Source organism: Dipodomys spectabilis, unplaced genomic scaffold, assembly GCF_019054845.1.
Source record: "Dipodomys spectabilis isolate Male_0828 unplaced genomic scaffold, ASM1905484v1 ptg000783l, whole genome shotgun sequence".
NCBI classification, from domain to species: Eukaryota; Metazoa; Chordata; class Mammalia; order Rodentia; family Heteromyidae; genus Dipodomys; species Dipodomys spectabilis.
The window spans coordinates 17370587-17393344 of record NW_024871460.1 but is presented as its reverse complement, the minus strand read 5'-3'; the positions used below and the strand labels follow the sequence as shown (position 1 = coordinate 17393344).

Below are 22758 nucleotides of genomic sequence, written 5' to 3'. Positions count from 1 at the left end.
GTTCTTCATTTTTCAGTCTGTGTGTGTGTGTGTGTGTGTGTGTGTGTGTGTGTGTGTGTTCTTCACATCCTAAAATTCATATTCTGGTTTTCAATTTATAGGTTTTTTTTTCTTTTCTGCTATTGAGTTCATTAGTATGATTTTAATTTCAGTTACATTTCTATCTTTTTTTTTTTTTTTTTGCAGGTACTAGGGCTTGAACTCAGGCTTTAGCTTTTGTGGTCAAGATTGGTGCTCTACCACTTGAGCCACAGCTCCACTTCCAGCTTTTTTTTTTAATGATAAGGGGCTCATGGATGGACTTCCCTGGCCAGTGTGGCTTCAAACTTCACAACTGCAATTCTCAGATCTTAGTCTCCTGAGTATCTAGGATTATAAGTATGAGCTACCCAGTGCCCAGTTTTCCATTCTTTTTAATAGCTTTTATTTTTTTTTTGCTGAGATTTTCTATGGCTTCCATGTTTAAAAGCGTAATTTCATGTAGTATTCATTTTTTTTTAAATTTTTATGATGGCTGCCTTAAAATACTGAGAATTAGTCAACATTAGTATCATCTCATGATTGGTATCTTGATGATCTCTTTGTTAGATTGAGATTTTTCTAGTGCTGAATATGATAGGTAGTTTTAGATAGGTACCTTTTGTGCATTATTATGAGAATCTTCTTCCTATATCTACTTTAACTGGGTCAGGTATCCATTTGGTCAGTATTCTACTGATACGTCCAATTCACATGTGATCCAGAACTCAATCTTAAATCTTGGATTCAGATTGTTGCATTGTATGTTGTAGGGGGTTATTATTCTACCTCTTAGTTATATAATGGGGATGGAAGTCATGGCTCTGTCCAGGATCTCAGTGGCTACAGCATTCAGTTGCTGGATGGAATTGAAGAAATTCTATCATATTCCTTCAGGTCAGGGATACAAGACTTATTTGTGATTTTTAAAAAATGTTTTGTGGGGGCTGGGAAGGTGGCTCAGTGGTAGAGCGCTTGCCTTACATGCCTGAGGCCCTGGGTTCGATTCCTCAGCACCACATAAGCAAAAAGAAAAAAACAATGTTTTGTGCTATGCATAGTAGCGGTTATTTATTCAGGTTCACAGTTTTGTACTTGCAGTGCTTTATTTGCTTAGACTACTTTGCTACTATTATCATTATCATCATTATTAAATTTTCTTTTTTGTCTTCTGTTACTATGCTTCTTCTATACAAATAATGGCAAAACTAACAGGAGTGAGTGAATGTAATAAGTTGGAATCAAAGAGGGTAAAACTTCATAATCATTCTTTATTATGAATTAGATGTCTCCAATCTGTGAAGCAAAATTCAAATATTAAACTTTCAGCAGTTCTTTTAATATAAAATATCTGAAAAACATCCCAGTGGAAGTTAACACATTTAGTTTGTTCTATGCCCTTTTATATTTCAGACATTGTACCATTTAAAGAAAATATGGGGAAATTTATGATTTACTCATTTAACAAACTTTTGTTAGGTGTATATTATGTGACAGGCATTGGGTTAGGTGTTGTAATCACAAAGATGAATATAACATGTTTCTTATTCTTACATTGGAACTGTAGTAAGATAGAAAGAAGACAAGTATATGAGAAATTAGCACTGATAGGATGTGTGCATATATATGTTTACTATATAAGCATAAAATATATATCATGAATGTGTGCATGTATCATGGTCTGTTTTATGCTACATTATAATACAGACTATCAGACTGGGGAATTCAGAAAGAAAAAAGTTTATTCCTTAGGTTTCTCAAGGCTGAGAAGTTCAATATCAAGGGGCTGCCAGATTTGGTGTCTGGTAAAAGTTTGATCTTTGTTTCTAGTACGATACTTTGTTGCATACTCTAGAGAGAAGGGAAGATCAGATAGCATAGTCATTGCTTAAATGTTTCATATCTTCATATTGTCACATAATTATATTTCAACATGAATTGGAAGGAATAAACATACCATAGAAAGTATGTGTGCATGGATACATGTGTATGTATGCATGATAAAAGCACAAAGAATTATGATACTATCAAATATATACCCTATATATTTCACTAATGTACACCTATAACTATGTCAGATTGTTGTACACTCAATAAATAGTTGTAAGCTTGAGTATGGTGACACATAAAGTTTTAGCTACTAGGAAGGTAAAGGTGTGAAGATCATGGTCTGAGGGCAAGCATTGGCATAAATATACTAAAAGCAAAGGGAGTGGGGTATGATTCAAATAGTAGAGTGCTTGTCTAAATGAGCGGCCCTGAGTTCAATCTCCAGTAAATATCAAAAAAGGCATGTAAAAAGATATTAAATATTAACTGAATTAACATAGAGAATGTTCATTTGCTTTTTTAAAAAAGCATCATTGAACCTATCATTATTGTGATCTTGAAGATGTTATAAAATTATATAAACTTGCGTTCTCAGTGTGTTTGTTTGAAGAGCTTTATTATTACAAATTTTAAATTAATTAATGCATGGGTAAGCATTTAATGAGTTACTATGTGGCTGAGTGTGATGATAGATAGCATTATCTGTTTGAGGACAGACAGCCGTATGGTGAGGCCATGTTTCAAAAAAAATTATGTTAGCTAATCTTATACTTGATTTGTATACTGTTGTATGAATATGAAAAGTACTGAGTACTGTTTTACTCAGTAGTACTTTGTCTCAAATGTAGCTTTTCAACAGAATGTAAGCCTTTTGAGTACTCTTTTTTTTTTTTTTTTTGGTCTCGTCGTGGGGCCTGAACTCAGGGCCTGGGCACTGTCCCTCAGCTCTTCAGCTCAAGGCTAGCACTCTACCACTTGAGCCACTTCCGTTTTTTTTTTTTTTTTTCTGCTTATGTGGTGCTGAGGAATCGAACCCAAGGCCTCCTGCATGCAAGGCAGGCATTCTACCACTGAGCCACCTTCCCAGCCTGGCAGGGTACTCTTGAGTCTCTCTTTCTCTCTCTCTTTTTCTCTGTCTTTCACACAAGAAAAAAATTATTCTTATTACTAGTTTTATTTCTTATTACTAGTCCAGGGGCTTGAACTCAGGACCTAGGCACTGTACCTGAGCTTTGGTTGCTCAAGCCTAGCTCTCTACTACTTGAGGTACAGCTCCACTTCTGGCATTTTTAATGGTTAATTGGAAATAAGAGTCACAAACTTTCCTACCAAAGCTGGCTTCAAACAAGATTTAAGCTGCAGATAAGGTTACAGTTTGACCCATTGTAACAATGAGATGTACAAGGCACTATGTTGAAAACGAACTTTACATCTTTGGCAGGGGAGGGGGGTAGTAGTTGGGGAGGTGGGGAAGGAAGGAATGGTAGGGGAAAAACAAAGGAGGAGGCAATAATGCTCGATAAAAAAATGTACTCATTACCTTACTCATGTACAGTATTTTTACACTAAAAATGTAAAAAAAAAAAAATAAGAGAGAGAGAAAAAACAAACAAGATTTAAGCCTTCTGAGTAGCTAGGATTACATGTGTGAGCCACAGGTACCTGGCAGGTCTTCATATATTTTATACACTGCTACAGTTCAAGTGCCTAGAATTATGCTTGACATAATAGGTTCTTAAAATATTTGTTGATAGACAACTTAGCCTTTTATTTATGTTCTAAAATGGACAAATAAATGCCTCCTACCAGCTCCTTACATATCTATCCTCTTTCCCCTTGAAAGTATTTTATAGGTTTGTGGCAGGATGAACAAGAAAGCTAGACAATTGAAACAGAAAGGATACCTTAATTAGATAAAAAAATTCTTACAAAATATAAACTCAAATTCTATTGAAGGATTAAGAAAATGTGGTGTATATATCTATATCTATATCTATATCTATATATATACATATATATACACATACATAACATACAATGGAATCCTATGCCTCCATCCCAAAGAATGAAATTACCCTATTGTTAGGAAATGGAAAGTCTTGGAAAAATTATATTAAGTGAAGTAAGCCAGGCCCAAAAAAAATATGTCCCATGGTTTCCCTTATCTTCAATAACTAGTATATGTCTGGGACAAGAAGAAAATGTCAAAAGCTATGTACATATGACCAGATAAGATGATGTTAAGTGAAATGAACCTCACGATAGGGATACAAGTGGTTTTTTCTTTCTTGCTATTGTTTCTAATGTATTTATAATGTACCATGTGATTTTTTTTTTTTGTTTCTTTGTATGGTCCTCTCCCATGGTATAACCCTTGTTCTCACTGTATTTGATATCAGTGCCCTGCATCTTGTATATACACTTATCTAATTTGGGGAGGGGAAGGGAAAAAACAAAATGCTTAAATAAGGTACATGTTGACCCATTGTAACAATGAGATGTACAAGACACTATGTTGAAAAATGAACCTTACAATTTAGATGGGATGGAGGGGTGGGGGATAGGGGGTGAAAGGTGGGGGAGAGTGCAGTTGTGGAGGTGGGAGGGAAGGGATGGTAGGGGAAAAACAAAGGAGGAGGCAACAATGCTTGATAGGAAATGTACTCATTACCTTGCTCATGTAACTGTAACCTCTCTTTACAGTATTTTTATAATAAAAATGTATTTAAAAATTCTATTGAAAAAGTCATAACATTATTTCTAGGTATTACATTTTAATTCTCTATTTTTTTGATCCTCCAAGTTCCTCCATCTAAAAATGGCTGTTTTTTGTTTACTATTCTATTTGTTTTGTATGTGTATATATGCATGCATCATATTACTTAAAAAGAAGAAAATGTATAGAAGTATAAAGACAAAACTACCCATATGTGTCTATAAAATGAGGATAATCATAGTGACTATTACAGAGAGTTAAGAGGATTGAATATGTTATATTTGTAAATTATTCAGAGTAGTACATACTAGTAGTGTAAATTACTCAGTAGTAGATAGAAAACCTTTGTATAAAGGTTTATGTACTAAAGTAGAATAAATTCCCACATACGAATGGCATCTAGTCTTAATATTACACCCTTGCGCATATGTACCAAGTTAACTATTTCTTCAATTTTTTTCAGTGACATTAAGGAAGAGAAATTCTGATTATGAAGTGCATGTGTGTGTGTGTGTGTGTGTGTTCACACAACTATGTTAGTGGAGTTTTATTATGATGAATTGGTTCACATTAGTATGGAGTCTTGAGAAGACTCATAATCTGTTCTGCAAACTTTGAGACATAGGAAAACCAGTAGAGTGATTCAGTGGAAGTCTAAGAACCAGAGAAACCAGTAGTGTAAATCCCACTCTGAGGGCCTGGTTTATCAGATAAACATTTTGGATAATACTCGTCAAATTGCAGCTATTTTATTGAGTCCACTTACTAAAATGGTAATCTAATCTGGAAACACCCTCATGGACAAACTCAGAAATAAGTCTACTCTGGGCATACAGTGCTCTGTCAGGCAAGTAAAATTAATACATGACAGTGAATTTGGTGTGTGTGCTCAATCTTGTATGTTTTAGCATTTATACATAAGAAGTCTTTAAGAGTGAGTTTTTTTTTCTATTTTTCTTTTTCTTTTTGTCCAGTCCTGGGGCTTGAACTCTGGGTCTGGGCACTGTCCCTGAGCTTCTTTTTGCTCCAGGCCAGCACTCTACCACTTGAGTGCCACTTCCAGCTTTTTCTGTGTGTGTGGTACTAAGGAATCGAATCCAGGGCTTCATGCATGCAAGGCAAGCACTCTACCACTGAGCCACATTCCCAGCCCAGTGAGTTGTTTTTCTAATTAGCATCACCTCTATTCATTCTCAGATTATATGATCATTATTTCTTTATTTAAGACTTTTTTTACTTATACAGTGAGAAAAGTCCCTTTTGTGTCCTTGTGTTGAGGTTATCAGATGATGTTTATTTAATATGATAAATTTGCCTAGAGGTATACGTTCAAACTTGATACTAGTTGGCATCTAGCTCCTTCTTTCCTTTTTCTTTATCTTGAAGCTAAAGAAACTCTAGTTTATATCTCATGTTGTAAAAAGGACAGGAACCAATACTTAGTGAGAACCAATTATGTGCTACTCATACTACATAGGTGTAATTAGGAAATATTTCAAATATATGGGACGTGTACATTTTCATCCATTTTTAACCTAGTTCTCTGTCTTTCAAATGTTACCTATTTTACTTCCCATTTTCACAAATGGGTGAGAAGGGTAAGTAGCTTGACAAATAGAGTGAATATTCAGGCCACAGTTGGCTTTTACATATAAAAACATATAAGACTGTTACATATAATAACAGTGAAAATCATGTTGTTTCCTTATTAATCTATAAAATGTTACTATCTCTTTTCTTATTCTCACCATTTTCTTTGAAAATGTCTTATGCATGGAATATAGACGGTTAGTGTTTTTATTCTTTCCAGGTTATTTCAGTGAACCTGGAAACAGCCAGGTTAAAACAATAAGTGCTTTCATATGTTGTGACAGCAGGTTCCTTTGTCAGCCATCCTGTTCAAAATAAATAATGTTTGTTATGCCAGCATGATTTATTGCTGTTACTTTCTTTATGTTTTGGGTAATTTTATCATAAAAGGATGTAAAGTATTTTAGACTTGTGCAAATGCCTGAGTGACTAGAGTGGTTACTTGGGCCCCTTATCCAGTGGCTAGTCCTTCATTTACTAGCAGGGAGGAGGAAATAGGAGAAAAAATTAGGTTTCTCAAACAAAATGGTTTATTGAACAATGTCCTATTTAATGAACAGTGCTGCTAATTGCATATCTCCCTTCTTTAAAGGACCTTGAAAATGGATTTTTACATCTATCTTTGTGAGATAGCTTAATATTTATACTGCCTAAAGTCATAAGATATACTGAATGCCTTTTAATTTTACAAATAGAGGGCATCCCAAGAATATTTAATATGTTTTTTTTGGGGAGGTCCGGTCATGGGGCCTGAACTCTGGGCCGGGGCGCTGTCCCTCAGCTCTTCAGCTCAAGGCTAGCGCTCTACCACTTGAGCCACAGCGCCACTTCCAGCTTTTTTCTTTTTGCTTATGTGGTGCTGAGGAATCGAAGCCAGGGCCTCATGCATACAAAGCAAGCGCTATACCACTGAGCCACCTTCCCAGCCCAGAATATTTAATATGTATATATAATTATGAGAAAGTTTAGAACTTAGAGGCAGAAAAAAATCAATCACCCATCATCTCTTTTTTTCATTACTTAGAGAATACTTTATTAGTTTCTGTAATAAAACCCATGTAGGTAAGACCCTCCATCTCTGTACAAATGAAAAAAAATAAATTTAATGTTTCTAGACCATATGGCTATTAAATTCTGTACAACGCCAACTCAACATGGTTAACTGAGATACTTTTTCCAAAGTTGACAGCTCAGCTAAAGCTTCTAAAAATTTAAAATATGTATGTAAATATATATATTTATGTGAAAGACCCAAATTAGCAGTATGTTATGCATTTAGTATGTTGGCAGTATGTTAGCAGCAGCAGCTCTTTCAGGTTCACCCACAATCTTAATGTGCCAATAATAACATTTTGATGTGTTTTGTGTTTTTAATCTTACAATGATTAAAAAAAAAAACCTTGAGCTAATTTTTTATAATTATATAATCTATAATGACAATGGTAAAAAATTTCAAAGTGTATATGTTGGTGTCATTATGTGTATTCATTTAATCAGATATAGATATCCTTCCAACAGTGACCAATTTTTCAGTGACCAATTTTTGTTCTTTCCAATATAAAATGTTATCATTATCATATTTGTGGTGTTGGGAATTGAATCCAGAAGTTGATACATTTTAGTCAATTTAGTCAATGGTTTGCATCCCCAACCCACTCTGAATTCTTCTAATTTGGATTTATTGTTTTATTATATTTGTTTGAATCTTATTTATTTTCTTCCAATGTACAATATATTAATATGGATCCAGATTTACAAAAAAGTATATAGTGAAAACTTTTTCCCTCATATATACCTTTATTTTAGGAGAGTATATTCACTGAAATGAAATGTAAATATTTCACAGGGATAAATTTTTTTTGAATCTATTTTAGAGAAAGAAATCTGTATTTGAAATGTTCTCTATTGTATAATCATTATGTGTCAGGAACTTACACAGACTTTAATTTACTTAATGTACTTAATTTGGTATTTTCACAGTTTTATTAACTACAAACTGAGGCTCAATTAAATAAAAATTGTTGAGCACATAAATACCAAATAACATAAGAATAGCAATTAGATCTGCCTTAACTTTTCCTGAGCCTGTTTTTCTCCCTATCCAACTATCTTAAAAACTATCTTAGGTGCTGGGAAAGTGGCTCAGTGGTAGAGCGCTTGCCTTGCATGCATGAGGCCCTGGGTTCTATTCCTCAGCACCACATAAGCAGAAAAAAAAGCCGGAAGTGGCACTGTGGCTCAAGTGGTGGAGCACTAGCCTTGAGCTGATGAGCTGAGGGACAGTGCCCAGACCCAGAGTTTAGGCTCCACGACTGGACAAAGCAAAAAAAAAAAAAAGAAGATTAAAAAAAAAAACTATCTTAAAATTATTGTTTTGGAATTCGATCTGTATTTATGTCTAAAAAGTTATTGTTTTTCCCCAGTCAATTGACTAGGACAGATTTTTTTACTCTAAACTTGGAGAAACTGACAAGTGATACAGTATGTTTCAAGATTCTGCTCCATTGGTACATATTTTTCAGTGTTTTACAAGTTGTAGGCCATTTCAGTGTTAAGTATATAACAGTTCTGATATATTAACTTTCCATCACTTCAATTGACCTATCTCATTAGTGTTTTTGAATTTGTGACAGCTTCTTGTTTTCATGCTTTTAATACTTTTTTGGTAGGAACCCCCCCCTCCCCCCACATACACACACACAATTTAGGTTTGTTTTTTATGTTTTCTCACGATTTTGGAAAGAATTCTAGAATGAAATCATATCATCAAGGGGTTACCTTGAAAACATAGTTGGCAGGCTGTCGTTTCTTTACTACATTGTGAAATTACAGGTTAGTTGCTTCACTATATGGTATTAATTATCAGTGTTCAGTAATTCAAATTCCCATGTAAAGGCAGAAGAATTAAGTTCTGTCAATTAGAGAGATTTCAGAGACTTGTGGACATCTACTGAAACCACAGTAATTGATAGAGAGATACTTGAGAATGTTAGGTTTTTGTACGAATGTTAGTATTCATCAGTGAATACTACCTGCAGTAGCTATTGCTATTATTTTCTAATGATGACTTTGTATTTTTCTCATATTTTTCATACTTGTTACTTGGGGTTCTTTTCTAAGAAAGATATATCCTTTTTCTCTATTCATTTATATCAAAATGGATTTATGGAAACTTATTTGGGGGAGATTATATTAAGTACTGCTATTTATTTTGCCCTCATATTGTTCCAGCTTTGGCCTTTGAGAGCTCTTTTAGGTTGGTGTTTGCGTTGTTTGGATGTACTCAATCTTTTTTTTTTTTTGTGGCCGTTGGTTGTGGAGCTTGAACTCAGGGTCTGGATGCTGTCCCTGAGCTTTTTGTGCTCAAGGCTAGCTTTCTACCATTTTAAGCCACAGTGCCATTTCTGGTTTTCTGGTGGTTAATTGGAGATAAGAGTCTAATAGACTTTCCTGCCCTGACTTGCTTCAAACTGTGATCCTCAGGTGTCAGCTTCCTGAGCAATCCAGCACTTGATCTTTTATTATTCTTTGAATAGTTCCCCAGTATTTGCATTACAAAGTAATTTAGGTTCACCTTCCTTTTCCCTCCCTCCCTTCCTCCCTCCCCCTCCTCCCTCCACCGGAGGGGTTACAATTACTTGAGTAAGGTAATGAGTCCATTTCCTATTGAGCATTGTTACCCCTCATTTATTTTTCCACTACTGTCCCCCGCCCCCGTCCCCCCCCCAAGTTGTAAAGTGTTTGTTTTCAACATAGTGTCTTATACATTTCATTGTTACAGTGGGTCAACTGTATCCTTATTTCAGCATTTTGTTATTTCCCTTCCCCTCCTCAAATTAGAAAAATGTATATACAAGATGCAGAATCAAATACAGTGACAACAGGGGTTGTACCATGGGAAGAACATACAAAGAAACAAAAAAAAAATCACATAGTACATTATAAGTACATTAAAAAGAACAGCAACAACAATAAAACCTCATGTGTCATGGGATTCATTTCGCTTAGCATCAGGTTATTTAGTCATATGTGCATAGTTTTGACTTCTTGTGCTTGTCCTAGACATATAATACTGGTTATTGCAGATAAGGGAAACCATCTCTCTTTCTTCCCTTTTGGAAACTTCAGCTATTTCTCCAAGTATCATTGAATTCCTTTGGTTGGAGAAAAGTGTTTAGAAACCAAGATCTATGTTCTATGCTATGTGTGCTTATGGTAACTGAGGTATAACTGTGTTTAGGCCTTCTTAGGGGACTTCATGAGGAAGTATGTGTATGTATAATATACCCTGTATATCTGTTTCTTTTATTATAACTCTAGTTACTTGTCTATATGTCATATATTTATCTGTATACATCTCTGTTTTTTTTTTTTTTGCATTTTTATTGTTATTAAGGAGTTGTACAAAGGGGTTAAAATTCTGTAAGTCAGGTAAAATGTACAGTGCTTCTTGGACAATGTTACCCCTTCCTTTGCTTCCCCTGAACTCTCGATATAAGTATGTTAATCTAACACCAAAGGTAGGCTTTTTTCTAGCCTGATCTCTGCTTATTTACAACTTCCTTCTTTGTCAGTGAGAATTCTATGATTATTTATTTGTCGTCCCACCCTCAAAAGTAGTTTCAAGTTTGTTGACTTGTATAAATGGTTACTAGAGTACAGTGTTTAAGTTGGTTTTTGTCTTTACTATTGTAGTTATCCAGTTAAAATACTGCTTCACAGTGTTTCTTGTGCAGCTCTTTTTCCTTACTCCCATCAGGGAGATTATGGTATACATTTATATTTTTTCTTTTTTATTAGCGCAAGTTAATTTGTACAAGGTTTTCATTGTGATATTTATGCATGTAGATATAATGTACTTTGATTAAATTCACTTCTTATGCCTTCTTTTATATAGATTCATCAGTCACATTCTTTACTGAGTATGAGGATTCTACTATCCTCTATTTGACTTTTTAAATGATTTATAGGTATTATGAATTAATCTCAGGAGTGGGACAATGGCTTACTTGGTAGTGAGCTTGCCAGGTATATGCAAGACCTTGGGTTTAATCTTTTGAGTCTTTTGTACTATCCTCCCTCCCCTATCAAAGAAAAAATTCTTTAGGTACAAATTTATCAACTTAACTGCTTTTTATGGTGTTAACTTTATTGATTTCTTACTTAAGTTTCACTGACTTCTCTATTTTTTTAAAGTATTTCTTTTCTTTTGCTTTCTTTAGATATATATTGCTCTTTTTTTTTTTCCCGGTCATGGGGCTTGACCTCTGGACTTGGGCATTGTCCCTGTGCTCTTCAGCTTAAGGAGAGCACTCTACCGCTTGAGCCACAGCACCACTTCCGGTTTTCTAGTGGTTTATAGGAGATAAGAGTCTCACGGACTTTCCTAACCCGGCTGGATCTCAGCCTCCTCAGTTGCTAGGATCACAGGCATGAACCTCTGGCAACTGGCTTATGTTGCTATTTTTAAATAGTTTACTAAGATAGAAACGAAACTTACTGATTGTAGGTAGGTTCTGATATTTATCAGCTGCTAATTTTTTTTTCATCTAAGTTCTGCTTTAGCGACCTCTCACAACTTTTGAAAGGTTGTATTTTCACTTCATTTAATTCAAAATATTTTTAAACTTTTCTTTTTTGAGACTTCTTTGACCCATGTATTAAATAGAAGCAGGTTGTCTTATCTCCAGATGATTTTGGATGTTCCATTATACTGCATTTTTGTTACTGGTTTATAGTTTCATTCCATTGGAACCCAAAGCATAAGATGTATGGTTAGTACACTTTAAAACCTATTAAAGTGGGCTGGGAAGGTGGCTCAGTGGTAGAGCGCTTGCCTTGCATGCTCAAGGCCCTGGGTTCGATTCCTCAGCACCACATAAGCAAAAAGAAAAAAGCCAGAAGTGGCACTGTGGCTCAAGTGGTAGAGCGCTAGCCTTGAGCTGAAGAGCTGAGGGACAGCGCCCAGGCCCAGAGTTCAGGCCCCACGACCGGACCCAAAAAAACAAACAAACCTGTTAAAGTGTGTTTTATGTTGTGTTTTGGTGAATATTTTCTGTGAGCTTAAGAAGAAGGCATTTTCTGTTTATGTTGAAGTACTATAGAATGTTAATCAGATCTATTTTATTGATGATACTATTAAAGCCTACTATATATTTCAAAAAAATTCTAAACAGGTGTTCTTATGAAACCCAGCCTAGGTTGGCTTCAAATTTGCTATGTGTTACAGCTAAATTACACTCATAATCCTCCTCCCAAAGCCTCCCTAAGGCATTTATTATCATGGCTTAGCCAGTTCAACTTTATCTGTTGATTTTTGTACCAGCTAGGCTTGTCACTCACTTATTGATATAGGTATGAGGAATTAAGCTGTAACAGTGGGTTCATCTATTCTCATTTTCTAATTGCAGGTCAGTTTTTTTTTTTTTTTTTTTTTTTGGTGCTGGTATCAGGGCTTGAACTCAGAGCCCCTTACTCTCACTTAGCTTTTTTTAAAAGCTGGAAGTCATATCTCCACTTCTGGGTATTTGCTCATTAATTGTAGATAAGAGCTGGATTTGGCTGCCTGGGCTGACTGAACTGTGATAACCAGATCCAGCCTCCTGAGTAGCAAGGATTATAGTCATGAGCCATTGGTTCCTGGCCATTTATTTAAACCCTCTGTTTTGACTCTTTGCTGTTATAAGTACATGCACATTAAGAATTGTTAGGTCTTTTGAGCAGTTCACCTGTTGTCATTATGGAATGCTCCTTTTTTATTCTTATTTATTTTCCTTTCTTGGTAGTTTGGCTTGTTTGAAATTAATATAGCTAATTCAGCTTTCTCTTTGTTATTGTTAGCATGTTATTTGTTCTCCATTTCTTTGCTATTTGCTTGTTTTTTTTTACATTTAAAGTGAGTTTCCTGTAAACAACATATTGTTGGTTTCTTGTTGCTCTTAGATATCTTTCAAAATTTACTGTCATGAGCTTTTCTGAAGCTTGAATGGGATATATTTAGGTGTTAGAATTTTTGCCACTGTGATAAATATCTGACCAACACAGTTTAAGTAGGGAGATTTCTTTTTTCACACAGTTGTGGGTGATTTAGTCTACAGTGAGGTAGATCCATTGCATTGGGTTTGAGGTGAGGGAGAAGGTTATGGCAACAGGATTGCAGTTGCTGCTTACCTCATGGCAGCCAGGAAGCACAGAGTGAAAAAGGCACACCTGTGGTTGTGGGATTTCTTCTTCTTTCCTCTTTATTCTATGTCTCCTTCTATACTATTGGATAGTACCTCCCACAGTCAGGGTGGGTCTTCCCTTCTTAGTAAATTGTGTATGGAAATGCCTTCATAGATCTATCCAGAGGTGTGATTTACTAATCTCTAAGTGTCTCTTGATCCTACCAAGTTGACAACAGTTTAAAAGAAAGTAAATTTAAAGAGATTAAATGTCCATTGTTAGTATAACTTTGTAATGAAAGTCCCAGATTTTGATACCAATTTTAGTTATCAATTCTTAGACTTCCTTTGAAGGCTAATCAGCTGATTACTGAACCACAGAAATATTTCACTGGACCAGTCATAAGCAACTTATGAGAAAACTAATTTCAGGAATCTTCATTATACTACATGATCTTTCTCTTCCTTTAAAATGCTAGTCCATATATACATATATTTTTCTCTATATTGGCCAGTTCTCTACTTCATTTCCCAAATATTTTGAAAAGAATATATACTGGTAGGTATATGGAATGAATAACCTGATTTTAATAACGTGATTTTAATAAAGTATAACAAGAAGTGAATAATACTAAGCCCAAGAATGTCTTCTTCACATCATGCCTAACATAGTTAATTGCCTACTTACAAACTAGTAGTTTCTGACCACGAATCCATGTAAAAATTATTTTCTTCTCACCTGTGAATCAGAGAGCAGAATTTCTTTCTGTGTAGTGTTGGATAAGATTGTTGAACTCTGCAAAGTAGAAGTTTGAGGCTTGATTATAGTTATTTAGATAGTATTTATCTAAATTAGTTTTCACTATGGTATAATTATATGAATAATTTACTTAAACATAAAAAATTCAAACTTAATACACTAATTTTTTAGTAGGTATTTTTAGGGAGATTAGAAAAATACCACCCCAAATTTCTTCACCTATTTCTTTTTTTTCTTCATCTATTTCTTTACTTTTTGAAGTATAAAGAATCAATTTGTAAGGTTTAAAAAAATCCACTCATAAATTCCTGTTCTTTAAAAATATTTATGGCTTGACTTCAGTTTGTATTAAGGAAGAAATTTACAAAGTAAATAGGAAATTATTTTTAATCAATTAAATATAATTTTAATATAATACTTTAAAAGAATTATATCTTAAAGCTTAGTATCAATAAAATATGTAAACAATCTCAGGACTAAATCATTGTTTTAAAAGAGCAGTAGAGTTTTAGAATAAAAACATGATTCAGATTCTGGTTTTCATGTATAAAATTGCTTTAATGTATGATGCTAATATATGTTGAAGAGCTAACTTTTTCTATGAAGAATTCAAATTTTTCATGTACATCATGTATGACCACTAATCTGTAGATAGAAATTGCTTCCTCGTACATTGCACTCAGTTGTGCAAACTTATCTTTTTAGGGTCAAAGAAGAACACAAACCACAACCGACACAGTAAGTAAATGGAGTGCAGTAGAGTGACTTCTGTACTTTCTGCCACGTTCTGCTTCCTGCACCTTTGATGGTATTAGCATACACTAATACTGGATAGGCTGCAGCTAGTGTGTCTTCTGCTTTCTGACTCTCTGGCTTGTAAGAGAGCTGCCTGCAGCTTCTTACTTCATCCACATAGTGATTGGATGTAGTTTTTTGCTGCCTGCTTGTGGACTGGTTAAATGTTGAAACTTAATTTCCCTATATTCTGACTGCCTTGATGATAATTGGACCTCACATTTCCATTGGCTGTAGCTTTTGTGCCTGTGTATTTTTATTATTACATTTAACCTACATTGTTATTCATTTGGTTATTCAGTCACATTATTTGCTTATTTAAACAGGTGGTTTCCCTTTAGTGGGATCACTGAACTGGTAAATAACGTTCTTCAGCCCCAGCAAAAACAACAAAATGAAAAGGAGCCCCAGACGTAAGTAAGCTGATCTATATAGACTAAATATTATCTCTGATAGTATAACATACTGAAGAGTAGGTATTAAAATACTGCCCTCGGAATAATAACCCCTCAGAGAGGAAATTGTTAGGTTAGAGTCTGATAATTCTACCTTTAATTATCCCATAGAAGTCTTAAAAAAGTAGATAAGGATAATTTACAGGCGAGTAAAAAAGAAGTGGTAATTCCCCAGCCCTTCCCCATTTGTTTTATAAATAATATAAACCATATCTTCTAAGTAAAATATCTTTCTTCAATAATGCAATATATTTCAGAGTACATTTCAATATAAGTTCTAGAAAACATTAAATAATTTTAATTCCTAAATTTAGTGTTTGGTCAAATAACTTTGAAAAGATTGTTTTAAAATGCTTAAATGAATTTCTTTATTGTAATAATTCTGAGGGCCCAATTATGTGCTAGGGGTATTAGAATATCCACTATTTATTATGCTATTCTACTATATAATTCTATTTTCACTGAATAGTTCATTAGGTTCTGAATTGTAATTTGATAAATGAAGCAGCTTATTCTCACACTGGCCTGAAATTAAAGACATTGATTCCATTTCTTTTAATTTTTTAAAGGTTAAAAACACTCTTTAAGAAGTTCACAACCCACACTTATTCATTGTGTAAGACAGAAGTGACATAGTTCATTGTTGCTTACAGTCTATCGACTCAAATATTATTATGGAACATATTTACTGCAGGGAAGTCTCAAATGTATTATCACACACATAGGAAGACAGACAACATCTATACAATGAGCAGTAGCAACGAAGTCCTATAGTTAATTTATGTTTATTTTATTTTCTGAGATGGAAATTTCAAGATATCTAACGTTAAAGATTAGCCAGAGAAATTATTGTTACAAGAAGACTGCCAGTATTCATTCTTACCTCTGGGACTACTAAAATCCTGTAATGACTTAGATCAAGTTACAGTTAATAATATGGGAGAACAACAAAGGAGGGAGTAACAATGCTCCACAAGAAATGTACTCCTTACCTTACTCATGTAACTGTAACCCCTCTGTTACAGCATCTTTACACTAAAATCAAATTAAAAAATAATGTGAAGAAAATTTATATATTACTATGTCTGAAGGAAGGAAATTTCATTCCTAGTCTAGTGTTCCTAGTGCTTCTGGGAATATCTATGAAGTTTTGTTAGTGGGATTATAAAGTTTTTAATTTCTTCTAGATGGCAATGAATGATTAAGGAAATTAAAAGTGATAGCAGTGAAAATATATGAAAACATACTAAGAAATATTTGGTGACCATTAGGGATACTAAAGTATAAGAACAGGTAAGATTAACATTAAATGAAAACTTTTTTACAAAGAGGACCACAGATTATAGAAATATCAGTACTCTTTTATTCTTGAGTAGACATGGGCTTAACATATTTTATCTTCTGATAGTGATATTTCAACAAGGCAGGGAAAATGGTTTGTATCTTTTCAGTTGTGAGCCATGAATAAAAGGATCAACATTTTGGACTTTGTAATGAAGTGTTTTCTTCAATGAATTTTTTATTTTTATTTTTAGTGCTGGGGAGTGAGCTATATCTCCAGCCTTTTCATTTTTATTTGTTTTGTTTTATATTAAGTTTTTCCTTTGCCTACATTGTCATCATTTATGATACTGTTGCCTTCTTCCTCTACCTCTAAAGTAGCTGGGTTTGCAGGTGTGTTTACCATACTCAGCTACTGAAGGGTTCATTATTGACATGACTTATTATATATAGTCTTTTCTATAAAGAGTCTAAGTCAGTGTTTTTTTTTTTTTTTCATTTCTCTTCCTAAAGAGTACATCTATAAGGTTTCAGACCTATAGATCTATAGATATATTTATGCCTGTCCTGGGGCTTGAACTCAAGGCCTGGTTGCTGTCAGTGAGCTTTATGCTTAAGGCTAGCAGTCTTTTTTTTTTGGGGGGGGGGGGGTCTGGTCGTGGGGCCTGAACTGTGGGCCTGGGCGCTGTCCCTCAGCTCTTCAGCTCAAGGCTAGTGCTCTACCACTTGAGCCACAGCGCCACTTCCGGCTTTTTTCTTTTTGCTTATGTAGTGCTGAGGAATCGAACCCAGGGCCTCAGGCATGCAAGGCAAGCGTTCTACCACTGAGCCACCTTCCCAGCACTCTTAACACTTGAGCCATAGCTCCACTTCTAGGCGTTTGGTGGTTAATTGAAGATAAGCAAAAATAAGAAAGAGATAAGAAAATAAGGATTTTTCTGTGTAGGCTGGTTTTGAACCTCAGTCTTCAGATCATAGCTTCCTGAGTAGCTAATATGACAGGCATGAGCCACCAGTGTGTGCTTAGAAGTAGTTTTTGATCGTGAAGAGTACAGATAATAAGAACTCAGCCTGTCCCTTTCATTTACCTTACCCACCCAGGGTTAGGGCCCTTCACATTAGCTTGAGGGAGAGGCTGTCCTTACTTTTTAAAGAAACAGAGAGGTGCTGTATATAGTACCTGTAACTTCAGCACTAAGGAGGCTGAGGCTAAGACTGGAGGATCTTGAATTCAGTTCCACTCTGGGCTTCATAGCAAAATCTTACTGGGAAAAAAAAAACCCAAGACCAAATCAAAACTCCTAAAACAGCCATTCGACTTTCCCTCCCCTGCGAAGTCATTTGTATCTAAGAGAAAAAGTTAATCTTTCATGTGACTTTTGATTTTAGAGTTTTTCAATGATGTTATTTATTTTTTGCAATATAAAATATGTTTTGAAATATCTTTTAGTCTAAATACAATAACTGATCCATGTGAATAACTTTGTAATTTCTCAGCAATATTTTACTGATTTCTTTAAATTTTGATGTCAAAAACTGAAGTCGGATATCAAATATTATGAGTAATAATTCTTAGCTTGGAATTTAGACTATTCTCCATCAGATTTTCTTTCTAACTTCTCATTTTTTCCTTTTCATTCTCTATGTATACCTTTTTATATATATATATTTTTTTTTAGCTTAAAATATACTTTACTTCCATTAATCCATTTTCAGTTGCTACAGCAAAATTTTATGAATGGATGATTTATAAAACAGACTTATTTTGGCTCACAGTTCTGGAGGCTGGAAGTGCAAGAGCATCGTTCTAGTGCCTTCATGGCTTCTGGTAAAGGCTTTGTGGTGCCTAAACTCAAGACAGAAATCAAAAGGGCAAGCAGACACATGTGGAAGAGGCAAAGCTTAGAATTAATTCTTCATGTAACTAACCCAGTCCACGAACCTACTTCCTGGAGAAAGGCAATAATCTCCTCCTTGAAAGTCTTCCCCAACCCAACCCCCCCAAAAAGAAATGTCCTTGCTCCCAACCTAATACAATGGCAATCCAGTTTGAGCAAGAATTTTTGAACAGATTATTTCCAAGTATAACAAACATCAACCTTTTTAAACTGATATGTATATATATTTATGTTATAATTTATTTAACTGTTTCTGTATTACTTGAGAGTAGTCCTTTATCATGAATGCTTGTAAAATTGTAACAATTTCTCTAATAATGTTTACAGATCATTTAGACAAAAGTTGCATTTTGAGAAGTCTAAATTAGAGGTTTCTTTTCTTTTAATCACTTGTTACTTTGCCACTAAGTCCAAAATTACCTTTTTATATTTTTTAATTGTAAAATAGTGTACAGAGGGGTTACAGAACATGAGTAAGGTAATGAGTACATTTCCTATGGAGTATTGTTACCTCCTCCTTTGATTTTCCCCTACATACCTTCTCTCTTTCCTCCCCTATGTACCCTTGATCCAAATGACAATACTCTCAGTTTTCTAAATTTCATCTGCTTTTATGCTTTGCATTTGAAATCTTTTATGTTGAAATTAAATATGTTTGATACCTACCACAATTTTTCCTAACTTTAAAAGGCATGATGTTTAAAAATTTTTAAACTCTCTTTTATTAATATATTTATACCTAATGATTGTTTTTATATTCTAGTATCATTCTTCTTTTATATTTATTTTAGTGTGTGTTTCAATTGTTTTTTTTTTTTTAAATTTAATTTTATTGTAAAGCTACTATACAGAGGGTTACAGTTACATGAGTGAGGTAATGAGTACACTTCCTCTTGAACATTGTTACCCCCTCCATTGTTTTCCCCCTACCATCCCCTCCCTGTTTCAATTGTTTTATGTTCTAGTTTGTTTGCATCTCTGTCCAGTACCTATACATGTCCCAAACTGTCTTATTTTACTGATGACCAGAAGTGGGCCACATTCACCTATCAAATTATGCAAATACAATGTGATTTGTCAGTAATTAAAGTATTCATTGAGAACTTGGCTATTCAGTAAATTTGATCTAAATGCGTTACATGTATGTGTGTAATCCCTTTGTGCAATTAAGTAAATTATGTTAATAGACGTTAAGAAGAGTTATCGAAATGAAAAACAGAAAATATCATATTAGTTTCAGAAAATTGTTGGAGAACTTTCTTTTCTTTCTACTAAAACTTTATATAGAACTTGGATATATTTCTCTCTTTATGTGTGTATATATATCTATATATCTATATACATAGATATATAGATATATATTCTTTTTTGAGTTAGAGCCTTGCTAAATAACCCAGGGTGGGCTTGAACTTGATATAATCCTCCTGCCTGTACCTCCTTAGGGCTTGCATTATAGGCATTTGCCATCATACCTGACTTAGAATATACAAAGAGCTCATAGAGGCCCTGAATCTGTTTTCTTTCACAGAACTTCAAACAGACAAACTGATTGTAAAGGTGATGTACAGAGGGCTTACAGTTATATGTTAGGTTATGAGTACATTTCTTTTTGAACAGTTTCACCTCTTCCCTGGTCTTCTCTGTATTTGCCTCCTGGCACTCCTATTCCCAGTCCCCACCTGCAAATTGTATGGTTCATTTTCACAATAGTATCTAGTGAGTATCACTGCTGTATTTGCTCAACCTTTGTCCCACCATTTCTGTGGTCTCCATTACTCCCCCGCAAACAGATAAACTTGCATATAATACAAAAAGCACAGAAAACAAAAACAATGACAAAGGAGAAAACAAAAACAAAACAAAATGCAAAATAATGAAAAACCCTCTAATTTGCATTTCTTGGAGTTCAATTCTATCACCATCATTTTGACCATATGCACATAGCTATTGAGCCTTTTGATCCTCTCCTAAGAACATCGTCCTTTGGTCTCATTGTGTGAAAATCTAGAGTCCACACAGAATCCTTATGGATACCCCTCCCCTGCATTTTTGTACCGATCCTGGGGCTTGAACTCAGGGCCTGGGCCCTATCAATGAGATTTTTTTTTTTTTTGCTCAAGACTGGTGTTCTACCACCTGAGCCACAGCTCCACTTCCCGCTTTCCAGTGTTTAATTGGAGACAAAAATCTTATGGACTTTCCTGTCTGAGTGGCATCGTTAGATCTAAATGGAATCCTTAGATCTAAGCTGAGTGGCTAGGATTATGAGTAAGCCACAAATGCCCAGTTATGGAGATTTCTTAAAAGATGAAAAAAAGCAGTTGCAAAATAAGCAAATAAAAGTGAAATATAACTGTCATCCATGGATTCCTTGAGGATGAATCATAAATTAAGGTTCAAAAGTTTGAGTTAAAAAGTCATCTGTAAGGCCAGCATAAACATTTTTCACTTTTTTAAAGGATTACCAATAAATAGACACTTACCATGTTTGTAGCTAGCTCAACATTGTAGACTTATTGATTCTCTAAAACTAACCTATAATTGTAATTTGGTTTCAATAAAAATTCCACTATGATTTTCATGGAACTTGATTAAAAGAATTGTATTTTGTGGAAAAAAATATTTTATGGGTACTAGAATAATTTCTACAAAGAAAAGCAAAGGGGCCAGACCCATTTTATCAAATATCAAAATAAGTTACAAAGTTAAGATTCTGTATTACCTTCTTAAATCATTCTCCAATAAAAAGAAATTTTCTTATTTTGGTTCATTATAAATCTGTCTAATGAGGATCCCTCAATTTCCTTAGTGAACTGTGAGGGAGTACTTGGAGAAAAACACAGCATCCTAGAAGACTCTCAAATAAATAATTAAAAATTTGATTGCCTATACTTACAGAGATTACATGTTAGAATTTCTGAAAGGGGAAAAGAAATTCAGCATCATTTTAGAAATTTGTAGAGGAATCAGCTTACAATGGCAAGTATTTGAAATTCTAATAAACGAACCTTTAATAGAAGGGGGAGTAATGTAAGAGATTAATTTGTGAAGATCTTGAAAATATACAAGAAGGATAAGTGGAACAATGACAATAAAACTATGATTGGGTATAACATTTCCAGGAATAGCAATAAATATTATTTTAAAAGTGTTTTCATTTCATAGAACACATAAGTGAAGAAAATACTATTCAAAATACTGAAGTTACTTTAGTGATGTTATGTGACATGATGTCGGAGATACAGATATACATTAAAGATTTGGGTAAGAAAGCTTTGTGAAATAAAGTGGAAAAAGCAACACTTCTAAATTTATGCATTATTGTGTATGTCTCTCCCCTCTCTGCCCCCTTTTTAGTAGTAGGTCTTGAACTCAGGGCTTGTTCTTAGGGCTTGCTTGCTCATAGTTGGTGTTCTATAACTTAAACCTCTAGTTTTGCATTTTGCTAGGGAGGTCAAGTCTCACAAACTTTTCTGCCTGGGCTAGTTTCTAACTTCAATCCTCTAGGTATTACCCTCCTGAGTAAGTAGCCAAGATTCCAGATGTGAGCCATGAAGCTTAGGTTTCTTCAACTCTTGTTTACATCAGGTTCCTATAAAATATGTCCTATGGGTGATATCCTTCTTGCTGCTTTGTTTTTCTAAATAAACTATATCAGACTATAGTTAAACTCATTTATTTGGGCTTTGATATGGCTGCCCTCAAATCCCAGTGACAGAGTTGAGTAATTAATTACAAGAGAGACTTTGTAGCTTATAAAGCTTAATATATTTATTATTTGGTTATTTACTAAAATTTTGTTGATTTCTGATCTACATCACTACAAAGTTATACATTCAAGTTTATGTATTTAAATCTTATGGACTTTTAATTGTATTTGGAGTTTGGTTGGGACAGTTTTTCTGGAGTATGAAAAGACACAACCACCAATCAAATAGAATGCAAAGTTCACAAACAAATCTATGTAAATATGGCAACTTAATATTTGATAAGTTGGTATCATAATTAATGGAAGGAAGGAAGGTTGAACTGTTTAGTAAGTGATTCTAGGAAAATAGATTCTCCTTATAGAAAAGATTAAAATTAAATCTCAGCATCATATTACATGTAAAACTAAAATTCAGATCCATTAAAAGCTTTATTATGAGACACAAGATTATAAAACTTCTAATAGCTATAAATCTATTCGAAGAGACTAGAACTTTTTTGTGATTAATTTTAGGAATATATATGGCTGACACACACACACACA

The 22758-nt window shown here is 34.2% G+C and overlaps 1 protein-coding gene across 18 annotated transcripts in view; it reads left to right on the top strand.

Annotated features, from left to right (window-relative positions):
• Rims2 (regulating synaptic membrane exocytosis 2) overlaps positions 1-22758 on the top strand; it is a 418336-nt gene that overhangs the window by 49570 nt on the left and 346008 nt on the right. For 4 of the 18 annotated variants that reach the window (XM_042673020.1, XM_042673025.1, XM_042673017.1 and 1 more), the window contains exons 2-3: positions 14783-14815; positions 15199-15285. The exons of the other annotated variants lie outside the window; for them this stretch is intronic. In XM_042673020.1, the coding sequence (XP_042528954.1) occupies positions 14783-14815; positions 15199-15285 (120 nt within the window). The remainder of the gene's footprint in view (positions 1-14782; positions 14816-15198; positions 15286-22758) is intronic. 18 annotated transcript variants of the gene reach the window in all.